Raw genomic sequence first — 22,203 nt, forward strand, 5'->3', positions numbered from 1 at the left:
TTGATATACATCAGGCACACCTAATCACTTGTATTTATTTTACTTTCTAAACATTAACATATTACAACTACCATTTAATTATTAAGTGACAAAAAATGTATACTGACATAATTTATTACTTCCCGCAAATACACCATTGCAAACATACATCAATCACTCGTGCTCATATGCATAAACAAATAAATTATTCATCCATTAGGTAATAACATAAATATATCGTCAACAATTATAGCGAAATTAATTAGCATAATTAAGAATATGCACTTGCATTGCACGGGCTATAAAGATATACCTATCTGAATGCTCTGGCCCACCCGAGACAAAGCTGCAAGGACTTCACGAAAAGCCTATGTCTTCTCCCCGCGATTGTAGTCGGTTAACTTTCTCACCAGCATACTATGTAGTGCAAGACATGCCTGTACATAACAAGACTAAGTCGTATTGACAACCCTAAGGATAAGTTGAATGATAATCTAAATATGTATTTTGTAATTGTATTCCTTGAGTCTGTAAAAATGTTAAGTAGATTAGAATGAAGAATTTTTCTTTAAACAACCTTCAAGCTAAGAAATAAACTCTGGAAGAAGATCAAATCCTGATCATGCCTCAGAGAGAAGTGTAGCAGCTTGGATTTGAATAATACTGTTCTAGGAAAAATGTTTTAAGTCCGATATCGACAAGTCACAGATCAAGGGATATCGATAAGTCTGTCGAGAAGTCCAAAATTACTTGTAGAGAAGTCGCAAGAGATAACGACAAGTCAACATGCATGTAGAGATCTCGGATATCAACAAGTCAAAATGTCTATATAGAGTACTGGAGATATCGACAAGGCATTTCCTCATGTAGAGATCTAAAGATATCAACAAGTCAAAATCCTCATGTAGAGAACTCAAGATTTCAACAAGTCAAAAGCCTATATTGAGAACTGGAAATGTCGACAAGCTATTCTACATGTCGAGAAATAGAGACCAAGGCAGGCGCATGAATTTTGAATACTGAGTCTTGGGGGAAAATCCCCTAGAATGGCTCAAAAGGAGTCTTAGAGCTTTTGTCTGAACCCTTGACCCTCTTTTTCCCGGGGCCAGAAGGTTCTAAGAACGCATGGACCTTCGATATCCTCCAGGATGGCTTTCTTCACCATCTTCTTGGTGATAGTGTCACCCTTGTCATCAGGCCCATCTAAAGCTTCAGTGGCTGCAAAAAAACAAGAAAAGAAATGGTACATAAATAAACTTGACCAAATATGAGATAGAAGGAAAATAAATACCCTCAAGTGTGAGGCCGCTAAGGCCAGCCTCCACAAGTTTCTTTTTGGTAACAAAACACCAGAAAGGAGTTTGGCCATTGTCTTCAATAAGAAGGTCGCGAGTTTGTAACACAGTAAGGCCAAGGTCCAGGATAAAAAATGAGAACTATCAACTTGACAACTGAAGTCATGTCTAAAAAGTCCTACCCGGTCTCCTCTTTCCCACGCAAGGACCGCGGATTTTCGGTTTAATTTGTGAACAGAGTCTGGGAGAGATTAAGAATTCATAATATGAGGGACTCAAGGTCTAGTTTAGATCTGAACCCAGCTGCCTCTAGTCGAAGGGGAGTTATTTACTGTAAAGATGCTCCTGAACATAGTCACGCTCAAAGGGATGCCAAGGTCGTGACATCTCACCATAAATAAGATTATGAATGCCCGAGCGTTGGGATAGAGTTGGAAGGGGTGAATCTTATCAATGCTAACAATCCAACTATGAAAGGGTGCACGGGAAACCTTAGCCCGACAATAAAAGCCGCCTTAAACATGCACAACCTCGTAGGGATCCAATTACAAGTCCGCTCGTTGGACTTTTTTCATCTCACCTTGATCCATTTAGGAAAGTAATAAGTTAACTTGATCTTATTCACATCATCTCAGGCAAGAATGCTCTTGTGTTGAAAAGCATCAAGATTAGCGGTGGTAGGATACTAATCAACTAACTCATCTAACATACTCTTCAAATTGTTTGAACAACGGTTAAAAAAAGGGTGAAACTAAAGCTTTACCTTTAAGCGACCCAAGTCGAGCACGCTTGTTCATCACCTCTTCGACAGAAGGGAAATGCTTGTTGAAGTTACCCTCAGACATCTTGAAAATATGAAAACTTGAAAGTTCGAGAGCAATGGAAGTAAAAAAAACTTGAAATGAGTTGAGTAATGAAAGTATGAATGAAAATGAGCATATCTCATCCTCTTTTATAGAAAAGGAGGCTTCTGCTATAGCAAGTCATAACACATTCTTATTCGTGTTTGCAGGTAGAACTTGGGTAAAGACCGTTAAAACGGTGAAAATCTATCGAACACAAGGAATAAAGGACTTAATAAATGAATAAAATGATACAAGAGATCGGATATCGATCTGGTCCATAGAGCAAGCTTAAAGAAAGTCAAAGTTCAAGTATTAGTCTTGAGAGATTAATTACGCTAATCATAGTGATTAGTGAAGAGATTAAGAGAAAGAATAATGTTCAACTTTTAAGCTATTGCTTATGGCCGGCTATAGCCACGCCTAAGCCTCGAGAAGGCCGTGGTTCAAGGAATCCACAGACAAAATCCGAGGAAATCCACGAACCCATGCCCTGGCCGACCAGGGATCTCTCGGTCGAAGCCCCTGGCCGACTAGGCTAGACCGACCTCCTTAAATGGAGGGTTAATGCCGACTAGAACGTCCTCGACTAGACGTCCAAAGATGTTTGAGAATAAAGTATAGGGATGTCCCGAAATAAGGTTCTAGGATGTCCACGGACGAAGGTTATAGGATGTTCACGGACGAAGGTTATAGGATGTTCACGGACGAAGGTTCAAGGAAACCACGTAAAGAGGCCAAGGATTATTCCCAAAGAAGGCTCAAGAAATACACGAAGGAAGGCTCAAGGAATCCAAGGACAAAATTTGAGAAAGTCCACGAACCCACTCCCCGGCCGACCACGGACCTATCGATCGAAGCCCCCTGGCCTACTAGGTCGGGCCAACCTCCCAAATGGAAGGCTCTAAGCCGACTAGAGCATCGTCAGATGAATTCCCCATCCGACTAGAGTGCTATAAAAAAGTTTGAGAACTCCTCGAACTTTTGACCTCGGTCGACCAGAACTTCTTGGGACGAAGGTCTTGGCTGCCTAGACCGGAATGAACTCCCAAATTGGAGGCTCCTGGACGAACATGATGCCCTCGAATGAATCTCCTGGTCGGCCAAAACGTTCTTGGGCATTTTTTTTTGCAATTTGTCGGGAATTTTTTTGGCCAAAAATGAAAATTTTCAGATTTTAGGATTAGCCCCGATTAGTGAAATAAGCTCCGATTAGGCCAATTAGTGTATATTGCTTGTAATTAGACCATATCAAGGTTAATTAGCAAGTTGTGCGATATGATTGGCCCTGATTAGGGCTGTTTAACTTATTTTTGCTCATAATTAACCCAAATTAAGGTTAATTAGCGACTTACATGTATTTACTAGCCCTGATTAGGGCCAATTAGCTTCGATTAAGGCCGATTAGTGAACAATAGCTTAAAATTAGGTTGTATCAAGCCTAATTAGTAGCTTGTACATGGAAATTAGCCTCGATTGGGGCCGATTAGCCTTGATTAGGGTCCATTAGTAACTTTCACGCTATAATTAACCTTTGTGAAGGTTAAAATGTGATAAAGGCTTGTTTTTAGCCCCAATTAGGGCAATTTAGTATCAAACATTATTCGATTAGTCAATACCAAGGCCCAAAGTGTGGAAAGTCACACGAAATATATTAGTCATTGCAAATGTGTGGGTCGCTCAACACTTTACGAACAAACGACGTTACCCATAAATGGACGAAAATACCCCGAATCGCGAATAGACCATTATACCTTCCACGAAAGCTCGAGTAGTTTTCTCGGAAGTTGGGGGAAAATGATATGGGTAAAAAATAAATCCTAGAGACATAATAAATGTCGCATTAATCACATTTGAATTTCATGTGCAAAGCCTAATAAGAACCATGTAGTTCGAGGCCTATCACAGACTAAAACGGTCTAGGCCCACAACGTCCACGCACGAGACTGGATGCAGTCAAGGCCCAATATGGCTGAAGTTAGAGACATGAAGTCCAACATGTAAACTAACTCTTACAAGGAAGGATCTAAGATACGCTGTCTTACAAGAGTCTTAATTATCTTCTAAGTTGAAGACTTGTCTACCAAGTTTCCCCAACCCAAGTTTAAACTCTAGACTCAACATCTTTATAAGGGCCTCTATCCCTCAACCTAGAACTATATTTTTTGCTTGAATCTCTACAATACAGAGATATGTAGGCATTTTGTAAGGACCGTTAGTCCTGGATGCAAGAACAACCACAAACCCTGGAATTAATTACAAATGAACCCTAGTTTTTATTTCACAACAAAAGATATATTATTTTTAGCCTCTATATTAGCTAAAATTTCATTATATTTGTATTTAATTATTGATTTTGTTATATGTAAACAACACAAACTGCACCGTACCATACCGCACCTCATTTTTTCTCATTTTTTGGGTATGATTTTATGCGGTTTTTGAGTTATATGGTGCGGTTTTAAAATTTGATCAAAGTGCATATGCGTTTTGGTTTGCACCGCCCACGTCACAATCACCCTTGAATAAAATCAATATTTTCTTTTTGAACAAAAAGACTTATATTATATTATAAAGCACTATCGTCATCTACATCTTGTGAAAAAAATGTTTTTTTGCAATATCATGAACATAAGTTTGTATACAGTAGGGCTAAGCAGAAAATTGAAAAAATTTGAATCCGAAACCAAAACTGCTAAAATCCGAACCGATAATTTCGGTTACATTTTAAATTTTAAAAACAGACGATATACAAGTTCAATTTTGATTTCTCCAAAAGCTGACTCGTGCTGTACCCGTATGTAGTACTCTCTCTGTCCCATTAATTTATATACAAATAGTTTGCGGAAGTTAAGAAAATGTGTAATTTAATGAGAAAAATAAGAATAATGGGTAAAGTGGCTGGTCCAATCAATATTTAATGTATATATTGAGTTTAGTGGAAGAAATGAGTGGATGTAAGTGGGTGAGGTTACTTTTTATATTATAAAATTTTACTCTTTTGGGTAAGAATTGTAATGTATAGAATGTAGTGGGACATCTAAAAAAGAAAAGCGTATAGAATTGAATGAGACAGAGAGATTAAGTGTCCGTTTGGAAAATCTTAAAATAACTAACTTACGACTTAAAATGAATAAGTGAATTATAAGTGATAAGTAGAAGAATACTTATAAGTTAAATAAGTGTTTGTATAATTTTTTTCTTCTTAAATGAACTAAAATACATAATTATTAAATATAATTATCTTAATTTTTGAAATTTAAGTTAGATTAACATTTAAAAATATATATTTTAAAAATAAGATTAATAAATCAGCGAAAAATCAAAATAAGTCGAAAAAAGTAGGTCATTACTAACATTCAACTTATCAATTTATAAGTTATAAATTTAATTTATAAGTTGAGTACACACCTTTATAAATAAGTTGTTTTTGATTTTGACTTATAAGTTGCTCGCGCCAAGCAGCCCTGAGTTAAGTTGGTACAAAATAAGAATACGTGGGTGTGCGCACACAGTTCTGCCACGACGCTAGAAAGTCAGAGCAGTAGGTTGCTATTTTTATTGATTCACGCTGTACAAACGTCTATCAACTTATCTCGTCACCATTCACGTTACAATTATCGGGCACCTACAACTCTACACACTTAAAATATCTCTTTCTATACCCACACACGCCCCCGCTGAATTAAAAAAACACCATCATTATCACTAAAATTAATATTCTGTTCTCTCTCCCATCTCTCTGACTCTCTCTCTCTCTCTCTCGATATTTTCATTATCTCTCTCATCTCTCTCTGTTCGAAAGCGATATCCATAAAAGTAACCGAACGAGCAAAACGGATCCGAACCGAAAAAACCCTAACCCTAGCCGCGATTATTCCTCTTTCTATTTCATCCTAATTTATTATTAATCTATCAGACACCAGATATATATACATCTATACGTATATAATCCTATATATATTGGTTAGGATTAAGGTTACGAATTGGATTAGGTTTGTTCTGTGATGGAATTGGTGAGAGGCGGTGGTGACTGTTTAGGGCAATGACCGGAGACCGATGTTCGCCGCGGCGGAACGGTGGTTACGACGTCGGAATTATTCATTCTAGGGTTCCGATTGAATTTTCGCGGGAAAATTGTGAAATTGAGGGGGATGTAGTGACTGGGAAAGTGGATTTGTTTACGCAGGCTCGGAAGGCGTTAAGCGAGCGGTGTCCTTTTGATTTGGAGGATGGACAAGCTGTTAAAACTGTTAATTTACCTAAGGAGTTGGCTGATTTGTTGTGTAGGAAGTCGGATGGGAGGAAGAGGCATAAGAAGTCGCATTCTGCTGTGGAATCCAAGTCGACTAGGGTTGCGAAGAGTAAAGGTGCTGCCTTTTGGGCTAGAAATGAGGAGTATTTTAGAGGATTGAGTGTTGATGATATTGATAAGTTGTATAAGCTAAGTTCTTTTAAGCTTTCGGATAGTTTGGATTTTCTTATGATACCGGTTCTGAAAAATGTTGGGACTTTTAATGGTGTTACGGATGGAAATGCAAGTAATTTGGATGATAAGTCGACTTTAAGTGGTGTTGCGAATGGAAATGCAAGTAATTTGAATGATAAAAGTGGTGTTACCGGTGGAAATGCGAGTAATTTGAATGATAAGCCAACCTTAAGTGCTGTTTCGAATGGAAATGCGAGCAACTTGAATGAAAAGTTGAGTGATGTTACTGTTATGGAGGAGGAAGAATGGAAGGATAAATATGATCAGAAGTTGGTGGAAGGGAAGTGTGATAAAGTTATAGGATTGGTTTTAAAAGAGAATGATAACACTTTGAATCAGCAGGGTATTGGTTTAGAGTGGCTATTAGGTTCTAGAAGTAAGGTATATTTGACATCAGAACGTCCCAACAAAAAACGGAAGCTTTTGGGTGGTGATGCAGGTTTGGAGAAACTTTTTGTTGCTTCTGCAGTGGAAGCGTCATCTTCTTTGTGCCACTATTGTAGTTTGGGTGAAACTGGTGATCAGAAAAACCGGTTGGTAGTTTGTAGTTCGTGCAGTATGGCAGTTCATCAAAGATGCTATGGTGTACAGGAAGATGTGTCTGAGCCTTGGTTGTGTTCTTGGTGTAAGAACAAGAACCAGAAGGAAAATTCTGAAAGACCTTGTTTGCTTTGTCCGAAACAGGCTGGTGCTCTGAAGCCTGTTCAGAAGAAAATTTGTGGAAGTGATAGTAGTGGGTTTGCTCACTTGTTTTGTTGTCAGTGGATGCCTGAGGTCTATATAGAAGACACTAGGAAAATGGAGCCCATCATGAATGTTGAGGGGATAATGGAAACTCGGCACAAGTTGATTTGTCGTCTATGCAAGATAAGACATGGGGCTTGTTTACGATGCAGTAATGGTATGTTCTGTCACTTTATTATTTACACCACCCTGTAGTTTTTCTTGTATGGCCAAGCTTTAAGTGCTTGTATTTTGTTTCTTGTGCTTGTGCTTTTGTTCTCAGCTAACTAGGGTTTCTGTTAAGTGGAGCATATATGTACTATATAATGATTATATAAAGATGTTTCATTTTATTGTACTTGCTTGCCCCTTTTTTATGTCTCTCATGCTCTCATACTGGATATTTATTGTCTATTTGCCGTATATCATCAGTTAATAGATACTTATTGTAAACAGTACTCAAATGCTTGCCGTATCATTTCCTACATAATCTGCAAGGTTGTCAATCATATTGACTTTTAGCTTGATGGGCCACAATGTTAATGCACATTTAACAGCAACATTGATTTTTATTATTTTATAATCTCATGGAGGCATGTCTTTGTCCAAATTAGGATTGATATGTGCAGTTCCTATTTTAACTCATTAGGTATCATTGCCAAGCCACTTTCGTAAACATTGTCTGACCCAGGACAGACATTCTATAACGAGGTGTAGTTTAATTGTAAAAAATAAGCTGAGATCTGCAGAGAATTGGCACACAAGTATGGTATATGTCATTATATGGATCTGCTGACAGCAAAGCAACAATAATATGACCTTCTAATACCAGTGTAAGTGGAAAATAATTATCATTTATAAAATCAAGTATAAAGACTTTCTATTTTTTTTATAAATAACCACTAGTTTTTTTAAAGTAAAATCAGTAGGTAACAAAATGAAGTTCTGTTGGCTTTTGTTGATTTCTTTGGTCTCCTTCATTTGCTGTCTGTAAATGTAAGAGCAAAGTAGAATTTGCCTACAGTCGGGTTATGTCATTTATTTGTTGTAAATTCTGCGCTGGGTATAATTTAGGTTTAAACAACACGTACTTGATTGGCATCCGTTAGTTCTAGAGATCTTTGTTTCTGTTGGGCATGTATTTTGCAATTTTTTTGGATACCTTGTTCATATATTTTGGGCTATTCTCAATGATACCATTGTGGTTCTAACATCGACTTTTCTTTGTGGTACCATTTTCCAATAGTTTTGGCTTGTCCAAATGGTACCGTTGGATTAGAATTTCTTGATTGCAGGTTAACACTACACTAGAGAAAAAAATATTGAAAAAAGAGGTTTTTGTGAGAAAACAAAAATAAGATGATTGTAGATGAGTAACCCAAATTGCTTGTTTCTTTAAGAGATGAAGATTATCAAAATGAACTTAAATCAATCTTCATTTTAATTTGTTTAAAAATGTTTAATTAGTTTCGGCTAAAGGCAAGAGCATAAGACTAACGAATTCAAGAGTTTAGGTGTACCATGAGTTAGTTAAAAAGTAAAAAATATGGGTTAAATATCAAGTAGGTGACCGAATGGGTCAAAAAAATTTAATTAGGTCACTCATTTCTCATTACAAATTTGACTCAAACTAATTATCATTTAAATTAATTTGATCAGTTTGTTAACATGATGAAATCTGGCTTTGATCCTCCCTAGTTGAGTTATATTATAGGTTTCGCAGAATCAATTTTGTGAGCCAAGTAACAAGTTTAAGTAACCATATTGAAGCCTAAAGCGAGCTCTACCCTCCTATGTTATCATCTTTCAATTTTGGGTAATTTTAGTTTTTGACTTTAACGGAATGATCAAATAAGTTACTTGATCAGTTTGAGTCAAATTTGCATTGAGTGACCTAATTAGTTTTTTTGGACGCAGTGTCGCAGTCACGTACTTGATATTTAACCACCCTTAAAAATACAAAATATACAACATGGTACCACTAGGAAAAGTCAATACTACGATGGTACCATTGGGAATATCAAGACTAATAAAAGCAAGAGTTTAGGTGTATCATGAGTAAGTTAAAAATACAAAATGGCACCACCAGGAAAAACTAATACAACAATGGTATCCCATTTTTCTTTTCAAAATTTTGTAAGTATTTAGTTGCTTTGTTCACTGTATGTTCTTTACTAAAAATAGAAGTTTAAAAATAAATAGTACCAGTATTTCGTAAAAACAGAAATAAGATCTCTTTAATCAGTATTTTTTGAGATATTTTAAATCAGATATGATTTTTGCCTTAAAAAAATCTTATGATAGTACTCTTTTTCGGTAGTTCATATTACTAGATTTAGGGGAAGGGAGGGGGATAAATTATCTCTTTAAGCACTAGAAGCACCTTCAATGCTGCTTGGGAACTCCTTATTCTCATATTGCGCACTGTACTGATCTTCAATATATTTAACTCGGTAGAATTGCTTACACAAAGAGTATTTAACTCCAGAACGACATCAAGTTGTAGTGTTTGAATAATGTTGTCTTGAAGTTTGGAATGAGACTGTCACCGCACTGTTTATTGATATGAGATGTAGTGTTCCATTGCTTTTGAAATGAGAGGTAGATTTTGCTTACGTTCCTCTTATATGTTGTTGGTGATGGGCAGTTCCGTTTCCTTGAAATTGAGACTGAAATATCAATTGACGATGAATTGAGCCCATTAGATAGGAGGAATACTGGTGTGCTTGAGCAGGATGGAAATGTTGAATTACTAATAATTAAACAACCAAATTAAGTTTTATACTGGCTGGCGGGCTTGACCACTATTTAGATGTACAATTACCAATAACCAAAACATCCAAATTAAGTATTTTACAAACTTAGGTATAGAACTGAATGGTGTGTTCTGAATCATACATGTCGTGGTCAATGAGATTTGTGATTTTGAAACCTTAATACTTGAGTTTTGGGCTTTCAAAAGTTTAAATAGCTCTGAAGCTACAGGGGCAATAATTGCATGTTATATCTAGTTTTTTTTTGTAGTTTTCCTTGAACGGTATGGAAATGTTGAACTACCCAATGTCTGGTCGACATGGGGACAAGGGTAAAATTGAAGATTCCCGGTAACGGAGTAATTACCAATAACCAAAACAACAAAATTAAGATTTGTACTGGTGGGCTTGAGCAGTATGGAAATGTAGAATTATTAATAAATAAAACACGCAAATTAAGTATTTTACAGACTTAGGCATAGAACCTGCTGATTTCTGCTGTTGAATCAAAGATGTGGCGTGTTATAGCTCAAGTCTGGCAATATCTTAGACTTCTCAACAGCTAGCAGTTTATCGCTACGATATGGCATTGTTTTTAGTTAAAAGATAAAACACATATGGAAGTGTTTGCTTGGTGAGAATGGAATAGAGAAGGAAGATAATGAAAAGTTATATACAAAATAAATGGAGAAAGAAAGAATTTAGGAGAGAATGGTGAATAAACATGAGGGGGTATATATATCTTTGATAGAAGATTGTAGGGAAAATGAGGAAGAAAAGAATGGAGCATTCATTCCAAAATGGGTGGGTTAGAGTTCTAGTTTAAATTGTTTGGAAAGGAATGAAGAAAGGAATAAATTATAAACATTTTCTCCACTCTCTCAAATAAATTGTACAAACCTCATTTTATTCCATCCAAGTGAACACAACCTAACTAGAATCTAGAGGCATTGGGCACATCAAAATTTGAATTTATAAGTAATTGAATGCCTCGTGGAGATGTGTTTCAGTTGCATTATAGAGCACTCCCAAGTATCAAGAACAGCATTGAGGATTCTCACTTGGATACTCAATTTACAAACCAAAGGTACCTGTTCTGTTTTACTCAGAAAAAGGTCTGAGAGAGTTTGATGTAGACGGATCTACCCTACCGTAGAAGTAGGAACCCTATTTACATGAAAGTCCCTGCAGTTGATAAACATCTTGGAAAGTTTATAGAATATTGTGCGGTGTCGTGTAAAATTTTGGGAAGCTGCTAAAAGGCACACCAAGGCAATGATGTACTAAAAGAAGTTAATGATGTCTCCAAGAAGATGTACATTTTTTGAAGGATGCTCTGTGAATTGATGATGTATGAACTGGCTATATTCTCTTCTTTCTAGAACCATGCGGGAAGCAGTTGGATATGTACTTTATACAGTAAATACAGATGCATAGAACTTTGTTAAGAGAAACCATCATCTTAAAAAATATTTATAACAAAAACTTCACTTCCCATAAATTTAATTTCCGATTCCGAAAAAGAATAGTTCCAACATCCATTATCTTTTGGTATTTTATTCAAGAGAACATGCCCATTTAAAGTTCTACTTTTTTTGGGTGGTTATGTATTTTGATAATTAGATGTCCTTTTTGACCTAGGTTGGATGCTACTCAATATGTTATTATGTTCCAGTTCACTAAGTGCATTCAGCAGATTTTTTAAAATGCTGAATTCGTTGTTTGCTACCAACCTAGTGCCCATCCTCATATATATTAATATCATATGATGATTTTATTATTTCTAGAATAGTTTTAGCTGTACTACGATTGTTGATCTGGTAATTGACTATAATTTTGTAAAAAAAAATTATTCTTCTCTTTGCCTACTTATTAGATTTTTTTTCCTCTTGCCCATCTAGGAGCTTGTAGAGCCTCGTTTCATCCTATATGTGCAAGGGAAGCAAGAAATAGGATGGAAATTTGGGGGCGATTTGGCAGTGATGATGTAAGTTTGTTTTTTTATTTTTTAAATTCTATTGTTATTAAAGACAATTCTTTAAGGGTACTTTTATTGAAAATATATAATTGGTACCGTATGCTTTTTGGTAAGGAAATAGGGTTTCCTAGTAAAATGACCTTTTTTTAATTTTCTTAAAACCACTTATTCTTCTAATTTTCTAGGTTGAGCTCCGTGCATATTGCACTAAGCACTCAGAGACCCAAAATAATGTTAGTACACTACAAGATGGAGTCTCTTGTTTGCTTATTCCCGACGCCAACATTACCAAGCATCAGGCGGTGTCATCTACTATGATAAAGACACATAAGGTAAAAATTGCTAGAAAAAATGAAGAAAATGTTGGCCATCTTGAAACAGCAGAGATGGATCTGGACAGGGTACAGAGTAGTGTACCTAGTGGCAATGTGTTGCCTGATACGAGTTCATATTTGAAAGATCAATTGGATTGTGGTGATACACAGCAGTCAAATGATGCAGATGTATTAATAAAGAAATGCAGGGAAGATATTGACACAACTGAATGTTTAAGTTTTCAACTTGGGCCACTTGGCGACCTAAAGAAGGTGGCGATATGTTCTTTTTTTCCTGGATACAACTTTTTTCCCCTTCTTAAATCGTATGTACAATAATCATGTTAATTAATCCGTAACAGATGATTGATCAAGGAAGAGTGAACATGAATGACGTGGCATCAGAAATTGGTGTTTCTCCTGAAGTTTTGGCATCAATTTTCCCAGTAATGCCCAACTTTATGACTGATCTATACAATTATAGCGGCTGCTAAAAATGTTTTTGCTACACAATTCTAAAAATGTTTCATAAATGTGCTGGTCTGTCCCCAATCTTCTGTTTACATTTTTGTATGCATTTGATTTGAACACCCATTTCTGGCTGCAGGGTGAACACTTTGTGCCAGAACTGCAGATCAAAATAGTTGAATGGCTAAAAAGTCATGCTAATATTGGTCCTCTGCAAAGAAATTTGAGAGTAAGATTTAAAAATCTAACCAAAGTTGAGGCAGGAGCCACTGATGAAGCAGATGTTATAATGTCAAAATCTTGTATTCCTGATGTTTCTGTTACGTCTGTACCACCTCGACGAAGAACTAAAAACGACATTAGGATTATGAAGGATGGTAAACCTCTGTGCTTGACTAATTCAAGTTTGATTGCTGATGAATTAGCCACGAGTGACAAACAAGCTCATCATCTTGCCACAAACGAACCTTCGTGTCAAAGTGACGAGTCTGTTCCAGATGCCACCCAGAAGGTTATAACTCAATGATTACTAGCCATCTTATTTTTTTATAATTATGCCCCAACATTGGTTCCACTGTAGGGAAAATAATTGTTTTTTCCAATCTTTGTGAAATATTTCGGCCCTGTCCTTTGAATGTTTCTTAATTGAAGAAATTTTAGACGTCCAAAAGATGAATGCTCGGGTACATTAAATCAATAAAATACCTTCTTCTTTAATTGATTAATTGACATCTTCTTTGTAATTACATTGGTATAAGATACCTTTATTTACAAGGGTATAAAATATCTTTTGATATTAAATATGAGCATAGGATCCCCTATCTTTCTTTTTCCATGTAGGTACGGTCTACTAATCAATGTAGGATTTGTTTAATATGTCAGTTAAAGGGGCAGATCAGAGGATTTAATTTAGAAAGTAGGTTGAAGCACATGTGTGTTGATGTCTAACATTATTGAGCCATCGTATAGACCTTCCACAAACCATAGGAAGAGCTTCAGAAGGTGCCTTGACGATTTTGGATTTGAACTCATTTACCGTGTGCCAGCTCAATTTTGTGATTGTAATCTTAGTTTCTCAATTCATGTCCTATTTCTTTTCAATGTAAAGTTGTCTGCGGTTGCCAATTGTGGTCCACTCAACCGAAATTTTTTAGACGGTGAATGCTTCACTGCACTTTGGTTGCCTTTCTAAGTTGTCAAAGAAAAAGTTTAAATGTTGTGCCTTCGTATTATTGACAATTGAAAATGTAAAAGGATTGATTTTAATAATTTCTCTATTAATTTTATTTGGGCAGATCTTGATCGAGCTTGTTGGGTCTCGGGATATTCTGCAAAACAATTCCTCTAAGACTGAAGGTTGTGTTCACATATTTTCTAGAATCTCATTTTGAGTTTGTGGTTTTCTGAAGCCTTGTGCAATATATATGTTATATTGTTATCAAATGTAGTAATTTCACTAGAATTTTTTTAGACAAATCTTGACAAGTGTTGTATACAGTGTTTTTCAATAAATTTGAAAGGATTGAATAAATTTTTATAATCCTTATTATGGAGTTTCTCATCATACGCCCAGCCACACAGGATCCCCAATGGCAAATAAATTAGATGCACTTTTTTTGGCCAGTGACGCCAGAGATGGTTGTTTTTCTCTGGTTAATTTAAAAGGGTTAAACTTCTATAATTGTTGGAGTAATGTTGGCCTATTTTACACTGACAATTTCCTAGCATCAAATGGAATAGATATGTGTTATTTCTTGTGATGTTCTGAATTCTGATATATTCTGATTTCATGTGGAGATAAGGTAATTCAATGAATGTATTGTTTACAGTGCAAGTACTGGGCTTTTGTTCATAAGTCAGTTATATTATATGTTGGACAGGTGAAGGAGCCAACTTGTTGACTTCCAGTGTGTTCGAGTCTTTTCGGGCTGAGGGTGGTGTATCTGAGAGTAGTGCTGCATTGGGATCTCTTGTTGCAAATCCAGTTTGTGATACTGCTGTAAATTGTGTTCCTTGTCTGATGTAAGCATTAGAAAATGATTTTGTTACACAATGTCCTGCAGATGAGGCTGTTTGATCTACGATATCCTCATTTATCTGGAGTTGCATCATTTTGTATAAATTCAATAATATCTACTTTTGTACATTACAGTAAGACGGAAGCAGTATCTTGTTCTTACATGCACCCAACTATAGAGAAGACACTGTCACAGATGCCAAATTTGGTTGGTTCAAGACTTGTAACAGAAGAGAATGATGGTAAAGTCTGTTGTCATCTTGTGGTTGTATATGTGAGCGTTTGTTAATATTGCAAGTTCATATATTATTATGTGGTGCTTGGCAGGTTCAAGGGATGGAGAATTTTCCACACTGGAAGCATCTTCTAGCTCTGGCATTTGTTGTAATCATCAAAGTGAAGAATCAGTTTCTCCAGGCTCAACATCTAAATGTGGAGAAATTGTAGAACAGTTGGCCCAGGCTAGGAAAATGGGTATTTTGGAGCAGTCTCCTGCAGATGAAGTTGAAGGGGAACTTGTCTTTTTGCAGCAGCAGCTACTCCACAATGCTGTTGCAAGAAAGCTATTTAGTGGTCTCTCTTTAACTCTTCATTTTGGGACAATCTTCTGGTCATTGATCTTTTTATTGAATTGCTCTAAATCCAACCTATCTCGTCAATTTTTTTATAGTTAGTATTTAGTATTGGCTTTTTCTGCAGATGATTTAATAGTTAAGGTTTTGACAAATCTTCCGAAGGAGATTGATGCTCTAGGAAAACAAAAATGGGATGCCGTTACAGCTAATAAGTATCTTTGTGAGCTTAAAGAATTGAAAAGGCAGGGTAGAAAAGAGAGGCGCCATAAGGAAGCTCAGGTTGTGCTTGCTGCTGCAACTGCTGCCGCTGCTGCTTCATCTAGAATTTCTTCATTCAGAAAGGATACTCAAGAGGAATCTGCTTACCGGGACATAGTAAGTTCTCTTTATTAATCATATTAAATTTTTCCATTTAGGTAAGCTTTTGACTGCCATAATCAGTTTCTTACTGATCTTGTAAATTCATTCAAGGTGAATTCTTCTAGTGGAAGGGCTAGTCTTTCCTCTCAGCAGATGCCACGAGCAAAGGAGACAATTTCAAGACTAGGTACCACAAGAGTTTTGTCAGAAAAGAATTCTGATGCTGTCCATTCAACTACTGATTTGTCGAAGGAATACCCTAGATCTTGTGAGATCTGCAGACGTTCTGAGACAATTTTGAACCCGGTCTTAATTTGCTCGAGCTGCAAGGTTCATAACTTTTAACACCAGTACACTTAAATATAAAATAAATGGCCGAATCTTAACTTTCTCACTGCTAACAGGTTGCAGTTCACCTGGATTGTTATCGTAGTATTAAAGACTTTGCTGGACCTTGGAATTGTGAACTATGTGATGAAGTGTCTTCCTCTCGAAGTTTTGGTGCTGCAGCTATTAATTCTTGGGAGAAGCCTTTAGCAGAGTGTGGTTTATGTGGTGGCACTGCAGGTGCCTTTAGAAAGTCAATTGATGGTCAATGGATTCATGCATTCTGTGCTGAAGTAATTTGTTTTTAACTGGCTAGTCTTGTATGTGTGTCATGTCTTGTATTTTTTTCCTTGTGAATATAATTTAACATATAATCTTTCTATTCCTGTTGCAGTGGATTCTAGAATCTACTTATAAAAGGGGCCAAAAAAATCTGGTACAGGGAATGGTATGTCTTTCTATAAGTTTTTGATCTGGATATGGTCACAATTTTCTTTATAAACTATCCTTTTGGTTCAACTGGGAGCTTGTCTAATTAAGATCTATAACTAAACAGGGTTTTTAAAATTAGTATTAAATCTTACTGTTATTTTGTAAATATGTTAGGAGACAGTATCCAAGGGGAGTGAGATGTGTCACATCTGTCAGCGCAAGCAAGGTGTTTGCATGAAGGTTAGCATGTCACTTTCTTTAGCTCTTTACTTTTCGTTGAAGATTAATTTTGCAGTTCTAAAATAGCGATTAATATGCAATATTTTGTCAACAGTGCAATCATGGTCATTGTCAGAGCTGCTTTCATCCCTCTTGTGCTAAGAGTGCCGGCTTTTACATGAATTTAAAGGCCAGTGGTGGAAAGTTGCAGCATAAAGCATACTGTGAAAGGCATAGCCTGGTAGAAAGGACCAAGGTGAATTTCAAGTTTTAATAATTTGTGTAGTTTGTTAACTTTTGTAGCCTCTAATCTTGCTTTGATGTCTTTGCAGGTGGAGACTCAAAAAAATGGGATTGAAGAGATAAGGAGTCTTAAGCCAGTTCGGGTAAGGATACTTATTTTACTAGAATGTGATGCTTTTTCCTGGCTGATTATGGTCTAGTGCACTTTATTCTTCTTTAGCAGAACAAGTGTTGAATACTGTATTATGAGAATATTTGATGAAGTATACGTCTATGGTCCATAGTTGATAGTGGCTTTCTTGCAATTATTTGACCATAAATGATAACAGGTTCCCTTGGCAGTCCCGAGTACTAGAATCATAACCTTTTGGGAGTGTTAGGATCTATAAAGTACATGTATGCATGGTTAGAGGGTTACTTTAATGGTTATATAGTTGAGGTGACAAGGAACTTGTATGCCGAGAAAATCTTCATCTGTTATGAACTTGTACAGCCATGTAGTTTTTTGAGATGCAAAGTCTAGCACTGGCCAGATAGCTTCCTCGAGTCAAATTATACTCCTTTCATCCCACCCAATTCTTTACGTTGGGCTTTGACACGAAGGTTAAGAAACATTGTAAATTAGTGAAGAAAAGTAAGAAACGTAAGTAAATTGGTGTCACCAATCAATATTTAATGTATAAAATGAGTATAGTGGAGCAAAGTAGTGGATGTGGGTAATTTTCATATAATAATACTTTACTATTTTTGGAAACTTTTGTAATGTAAATAATTGAGAGGCACATCTATAAAAGAAAACTGTAAAGAAATGGATGGGACTGAGGGAGTATGGGACAAGCCTGGGGAGGTTTATTAACTTGTTACTGTGTATACAATGGTGTGACTGAACATAAGGGCAGCTACTTTAAATAGATGGTTCTGCCACATATTAACTCACGCTTGTCAAGTCTTTTGTTCATCCTCTTGTCTAGAATGTTGTTTCCTGCATGTCCAGAACTTCTCTATGCACATTCTAGTGTTAAAGTTTTTTATCCGGCGGAAATAGAGGATGGAAGGGGATGCTGAAACATGCGATATATTAATAGATGTCTTCAGCCTTTTGCATTTTGAAATCTATAGAGCCTTATCAATTTTTTTGTTCAGGTTGAATTGGAGAAGTTACGGCTTTTATGTGAGAGAATTATCAAAAGGGAGAAACTAAAGGTAACTTTAGTGATTTCCAGTTTTTGTGGGCCTTTTTTACGTTATAGATTTTTTTAGTCTTTTTCAGCCTTGATAGTTTCACTGCTAAAGGGTTGATGTGTATACAATGGTGTGACTGAACTAGCTACTAGGTATTTCAGCCCTGGTAGTTTCACTGTATACAATGGTATCTACGAGATATTGTATTATTCTTTGCTGCTTGTTTGCGGAATCAATCATGTTTTACCTCTGGTATAAGATTTTTAGTTGTATTCATAGATATAATACATGACATCAAATTAATTAGATTCCATCACCCTGCATATTTTCCCCGATCTTTTATCTTTATTTAGGGATATTATTTTCAGGACTAATTTACAATTATAGTTTGAGTTAAATTTTACCCGTTTTAACCATCTGAGTTCATATAGAAGATATGTTCTCTATCTGTTTAGTCAGTTGTTCTGTTGCGTGGTTATCAACAAGATAATTGTGCTCACATTGTTATGTCGTGGTTAATGTTTTGTATTATACCTATTTATAAACCCATGTACCAAGAAGTTCAGTTCTCACCCGTATCCCTCTTCTTTCTGAAATGTAAGATAATGGTTTTGATATGTTACATACAACGAATATAAGTAATTGGGGGAATTCCTAGCATTGTAGCCTAGTGGGTCCCCTCACCTTTTGCTAACAAGATGCTGAGGGTTCGAGTTCTGGTGGAGACGTGTGTAGGAATATTTCAATTTCTTGTAATTGACCATACCAAAATAAAATGTTTGTGGGTGTTAGGTGAAGCACGATGGGTCTGGGTTAATAATTTGGTAGTCTCACAGAGAAACACGCAGTATTATTAATCAGCAACTCAAATCTGATTAGTAGATGTAAAATGAAACCATGGTAAATAAGCTTGATGCCATGGTTGTCACGTCGATAAGTCGAGTCGAGTCGATAGAGGAGTCAACGGAGGTCTTGCTTGTCGACTAGTCGAATAGTCATAGACTAGTCGCTGACTAGTTGGAAAATTAATAATAAATAAAAATATTAAATATAATACTCCCTCAGTCCCTTTCAATTGTTTACATTTCTGAGCAAGTGTCTGACAGACATTTTAAGGTGCATAAAAAGTATAGTTATGTAACTTATTTTTACAATTTTTTTTTCTGAATAAAAGTTGAATGTTTTAATTTTTATTCAGAAAAACAAATTTGTAAAATTTTTTTACAGAACTATACTTTTTATACACCTTAAAATGCGTGTCGGACACTCTCTAAAAAATGTAAACAATCGAAAGGGACGGATGGAGTAATAAATATCTTATATACTTGTTTTCCCACAACAAAAGTCTAACATTCTTATACTCATATTTATATCGATCACAAATTAGATATGTTAAACACAAACATATCTTATTTCCTTTCAATATGCTCACATCGATAAGCTGACTATATAAATAGATTATACTACATCTATATTCAGTTTTAATCAATTTATACATACATAAACACACCCACATAAATATATGTAAGTTGGGATTAGTATTGAGTGTTGATAATGTTGAGTAGTTATTTACAATATTTTTATTTTTTTTCATTTTAAATTTTGATTGGATTTCGCACTAGTCGACCGACTAGTCGACAATTCGCAAGTCGAGCTCTCCAGTCGAATTTTTCAAACCGACTAGTCGACTAGTCACGACAACAATGCTTGATGCTAATAGTAACGATTCTGATTAGTAACTACTTAGTAATAACTATAGATGAGAAGTTGTTCTAATCTATAAGACAAATCCTATGTTCTTGGCTATAATGTAATGAGGTCCCTTGGCCTTAAATCAGGCTTTATACATAGCCACCGACCTACAGTTATCCTTAAACTTCCGTGCTTGGTGGAGAAGAAATGAAGGAAGGTGTATGATACTTTTTCTCTCTTCTTGTGTCCCTTTGTTTACTCTGTTATGTTCAGTTATGTAATTTTGAACATCTTGAGCCATGCAACAATTAATTTACAAAAAGTATAATAATAAATAGATATTAGTAATCAAAGTATTAATGGAATTTACGTAACTTGTAAGTTTCAGGGGGACTTGGTGGTTGCAAACTTCCCTTGTATAATGTGATTTAGAACAACTATTAGGTGGCAATGAAGAGAATAAACAAAAGCATTGTTAGGAACAATAGCCCAAAAGCATATATTGGCACTTGAAGAACAAATACTAGAGTTTAACATCTAGCATAGTGAAAAATCCTGACAGGCCTGATCTAAATTTGCAATTATTTTTCTCTTATGCCAAATGTATGTATTTTTATGTTTACGTACCTATCTTCTCTTGTTGATGCTGCAGCGTGAATTGGTTCTTTGCTCACATGAAATACTGGCTTCAAGTAGAGACGCTGTTGCTTTTTCTGCGCTCACTTGTAGTTCTTTATGCCCAACTGATGTTAGTTCTGAATCAGCCACAACCTCGCTGAAAGGTTATACAGATGATTACAAGTTGGGCAATGAAGCAATACAGAGATCAGATGACATAACTGTAGATAGCACAATTGCAGGCAAGAGGCGTATTAAGTTTCCTGTGTCAATGGACAATGACCAAAAGACAGATGACAGCTCTACTTCCCAGCAGTTTTTCCCGTCGAAACCCTCAGATAGGGCATCTTTTTCTGGTAAGCAAATTCCAAGTAGACCTTCCTCTGCAGCAGTATGGAGCTTTCCCGGTGAGGGAGAAAAGCGTGTAAAATTTAGAAAGGTAACAACTAACAACTTCTCTGCGTTGCTATTTAGTTACTTCATTGTAAGGCTAATTATTTTTTAATCCAATTTTAAATTTAAAGTTGACTTTCCTGATAAATTACACAGCACACTGAAACATTTGAGAAGGAATTGGTAATGACTTCAGACCAAGCATCTATGAAAAACCAGCGGTTACCTAAAGGATTTGTTTATGTTCCCATTCGCTGTCTTTCTAATGAGAAAGAAGCAGTTCCTGATGCATGTGCCCAGGAACAACTAAACAGTGATGAGTAGAACTACATAATTCTTTAGAATTTCTTTTACCCAGTTGGAGGGGGACAATCATCCTCCCATATTGCACGTTTCTTCAAGAACTGCATCCAGAACTGCATCCAGAACTGCAACAATCCTCCGGGGGAGACGAGGAAATGGCAGTATCAAGTATCAACTACTGGGTGGATCCGAGCTTTGGCACTTCTCTAGATTAATAGTTCAACAGAAGTTTTGCCATCTTTGTTGTATATTGTGAGAGCAAAATGTATAGTGGGTTGGCATTTATTCCCATTTCATGTATGTCAAGTTGCCCAATTTTTATCAATCAATCTTCTTGGTTCAGTTAACTCTTTCTGACAGGGCAAGTAGAACTGTAGAAGCTACGCTTCTTGTAATTGTATACAGAGTTGGAAGGCATTGCCTACTGTACGAGCTCTGGACAATTGGTGTATATATTCTAGTAGTGTTGCACAAAGCAGTAGGTCCAGCATCTGACGGAGAAAATATAAGTTATTTGTCAGTTTATTGTTTCTTATAGTTTGTTTGATGCAATATATATAATAAATAATAATATAAAGTCAGGGGTTCCCCTTTTCTTCCTTCTGCCCTAGTAACTCGTTCTTTCGTCCATTTTGTTAATGTTGGGGCTAATTGTACATTACTTTTCCAAGGGTGTTCTAAACTTCAGCTGATCTGAATTGCTACATATTTTATTTATGGTATATTGAATTCCCAAATGAGTACATATTTTGAGCAGTATATTGCAGGATATATAATCCGGTTATTTTTTATTTTTTTGTTAAATTACACCTTTAAACCTCCATCTCAATAATGATTTATAATATACTCTTTAAAGAACCGATGATCTCTTGTTTTGTGGTATTTTTGTTGCTTCATTTACGAGAGATGACGAATTAAATTAATAAGGTCGGTGTGGGAGCTGGTGTGGTAGCTGACGAATTGAATTAATAAGATCGGTGTGGGAGCTTGTTTAGTTATCA

At 36.0% G+C, this 22,203-nt stretch overlaps 1 protein-coding gene across 1 annotated transcript; it reads left to right on the top strand.

Moving 5' to 3' along the window:
- Positions 1-5,705: 5,705 nt before the first annotated feature.
- Positions 5,706-21,803, top strand: LOC141707669 (uncharacterized). Its single transcript, XM_074510971.1, has 19 exons — positions 5,706-7,506; positions 11,983-12,068; positions 12,245-12,646; positions 12,736-12,819; positions 12,981-13,352; positions 14,137-14,197; positions 14,722-14,863; positions 14,994-15,100; positions 15,186-15,431; positions 15,558-15,808; positions 15,905-16,123; positions 16,198-16,413; positions 16,515-16,568; positions 16,727-16,792; positions 16,887-17,027; positions 17,104-17,157; positions 18,158-18,217; positions 20,541-20,945; positions 21,056-21,803. Exons 1-19 carry the CDS (start codon positions 6,162-6,164, stop codon positions 21,221-21,223), a joined length of 4,479 nt encoding a protein of 1,492 aa, XP_074367072.1. The 5' UTR covers positions 5,706-6,161; the 3' UTR covers positions 21,224-21,803.
- Positions 21,804-22,203: the final 400 nt, after the last annotated feature.

The sequence above is a fragment of the Apium graveolens genome, chromosome 2, assembly GCF_009905375.1.
Source record: "Apium graveolens cultivar Ventura chromosome 2, ASM990537v1, whole genome shotgun sequence".
Taxonomy (NCBI): Eukaryota; Viridiplantae; Streptophyta; class Magnoliopsida; order Apiales; family Apiaceae; genus Apium; species Apium graveolens.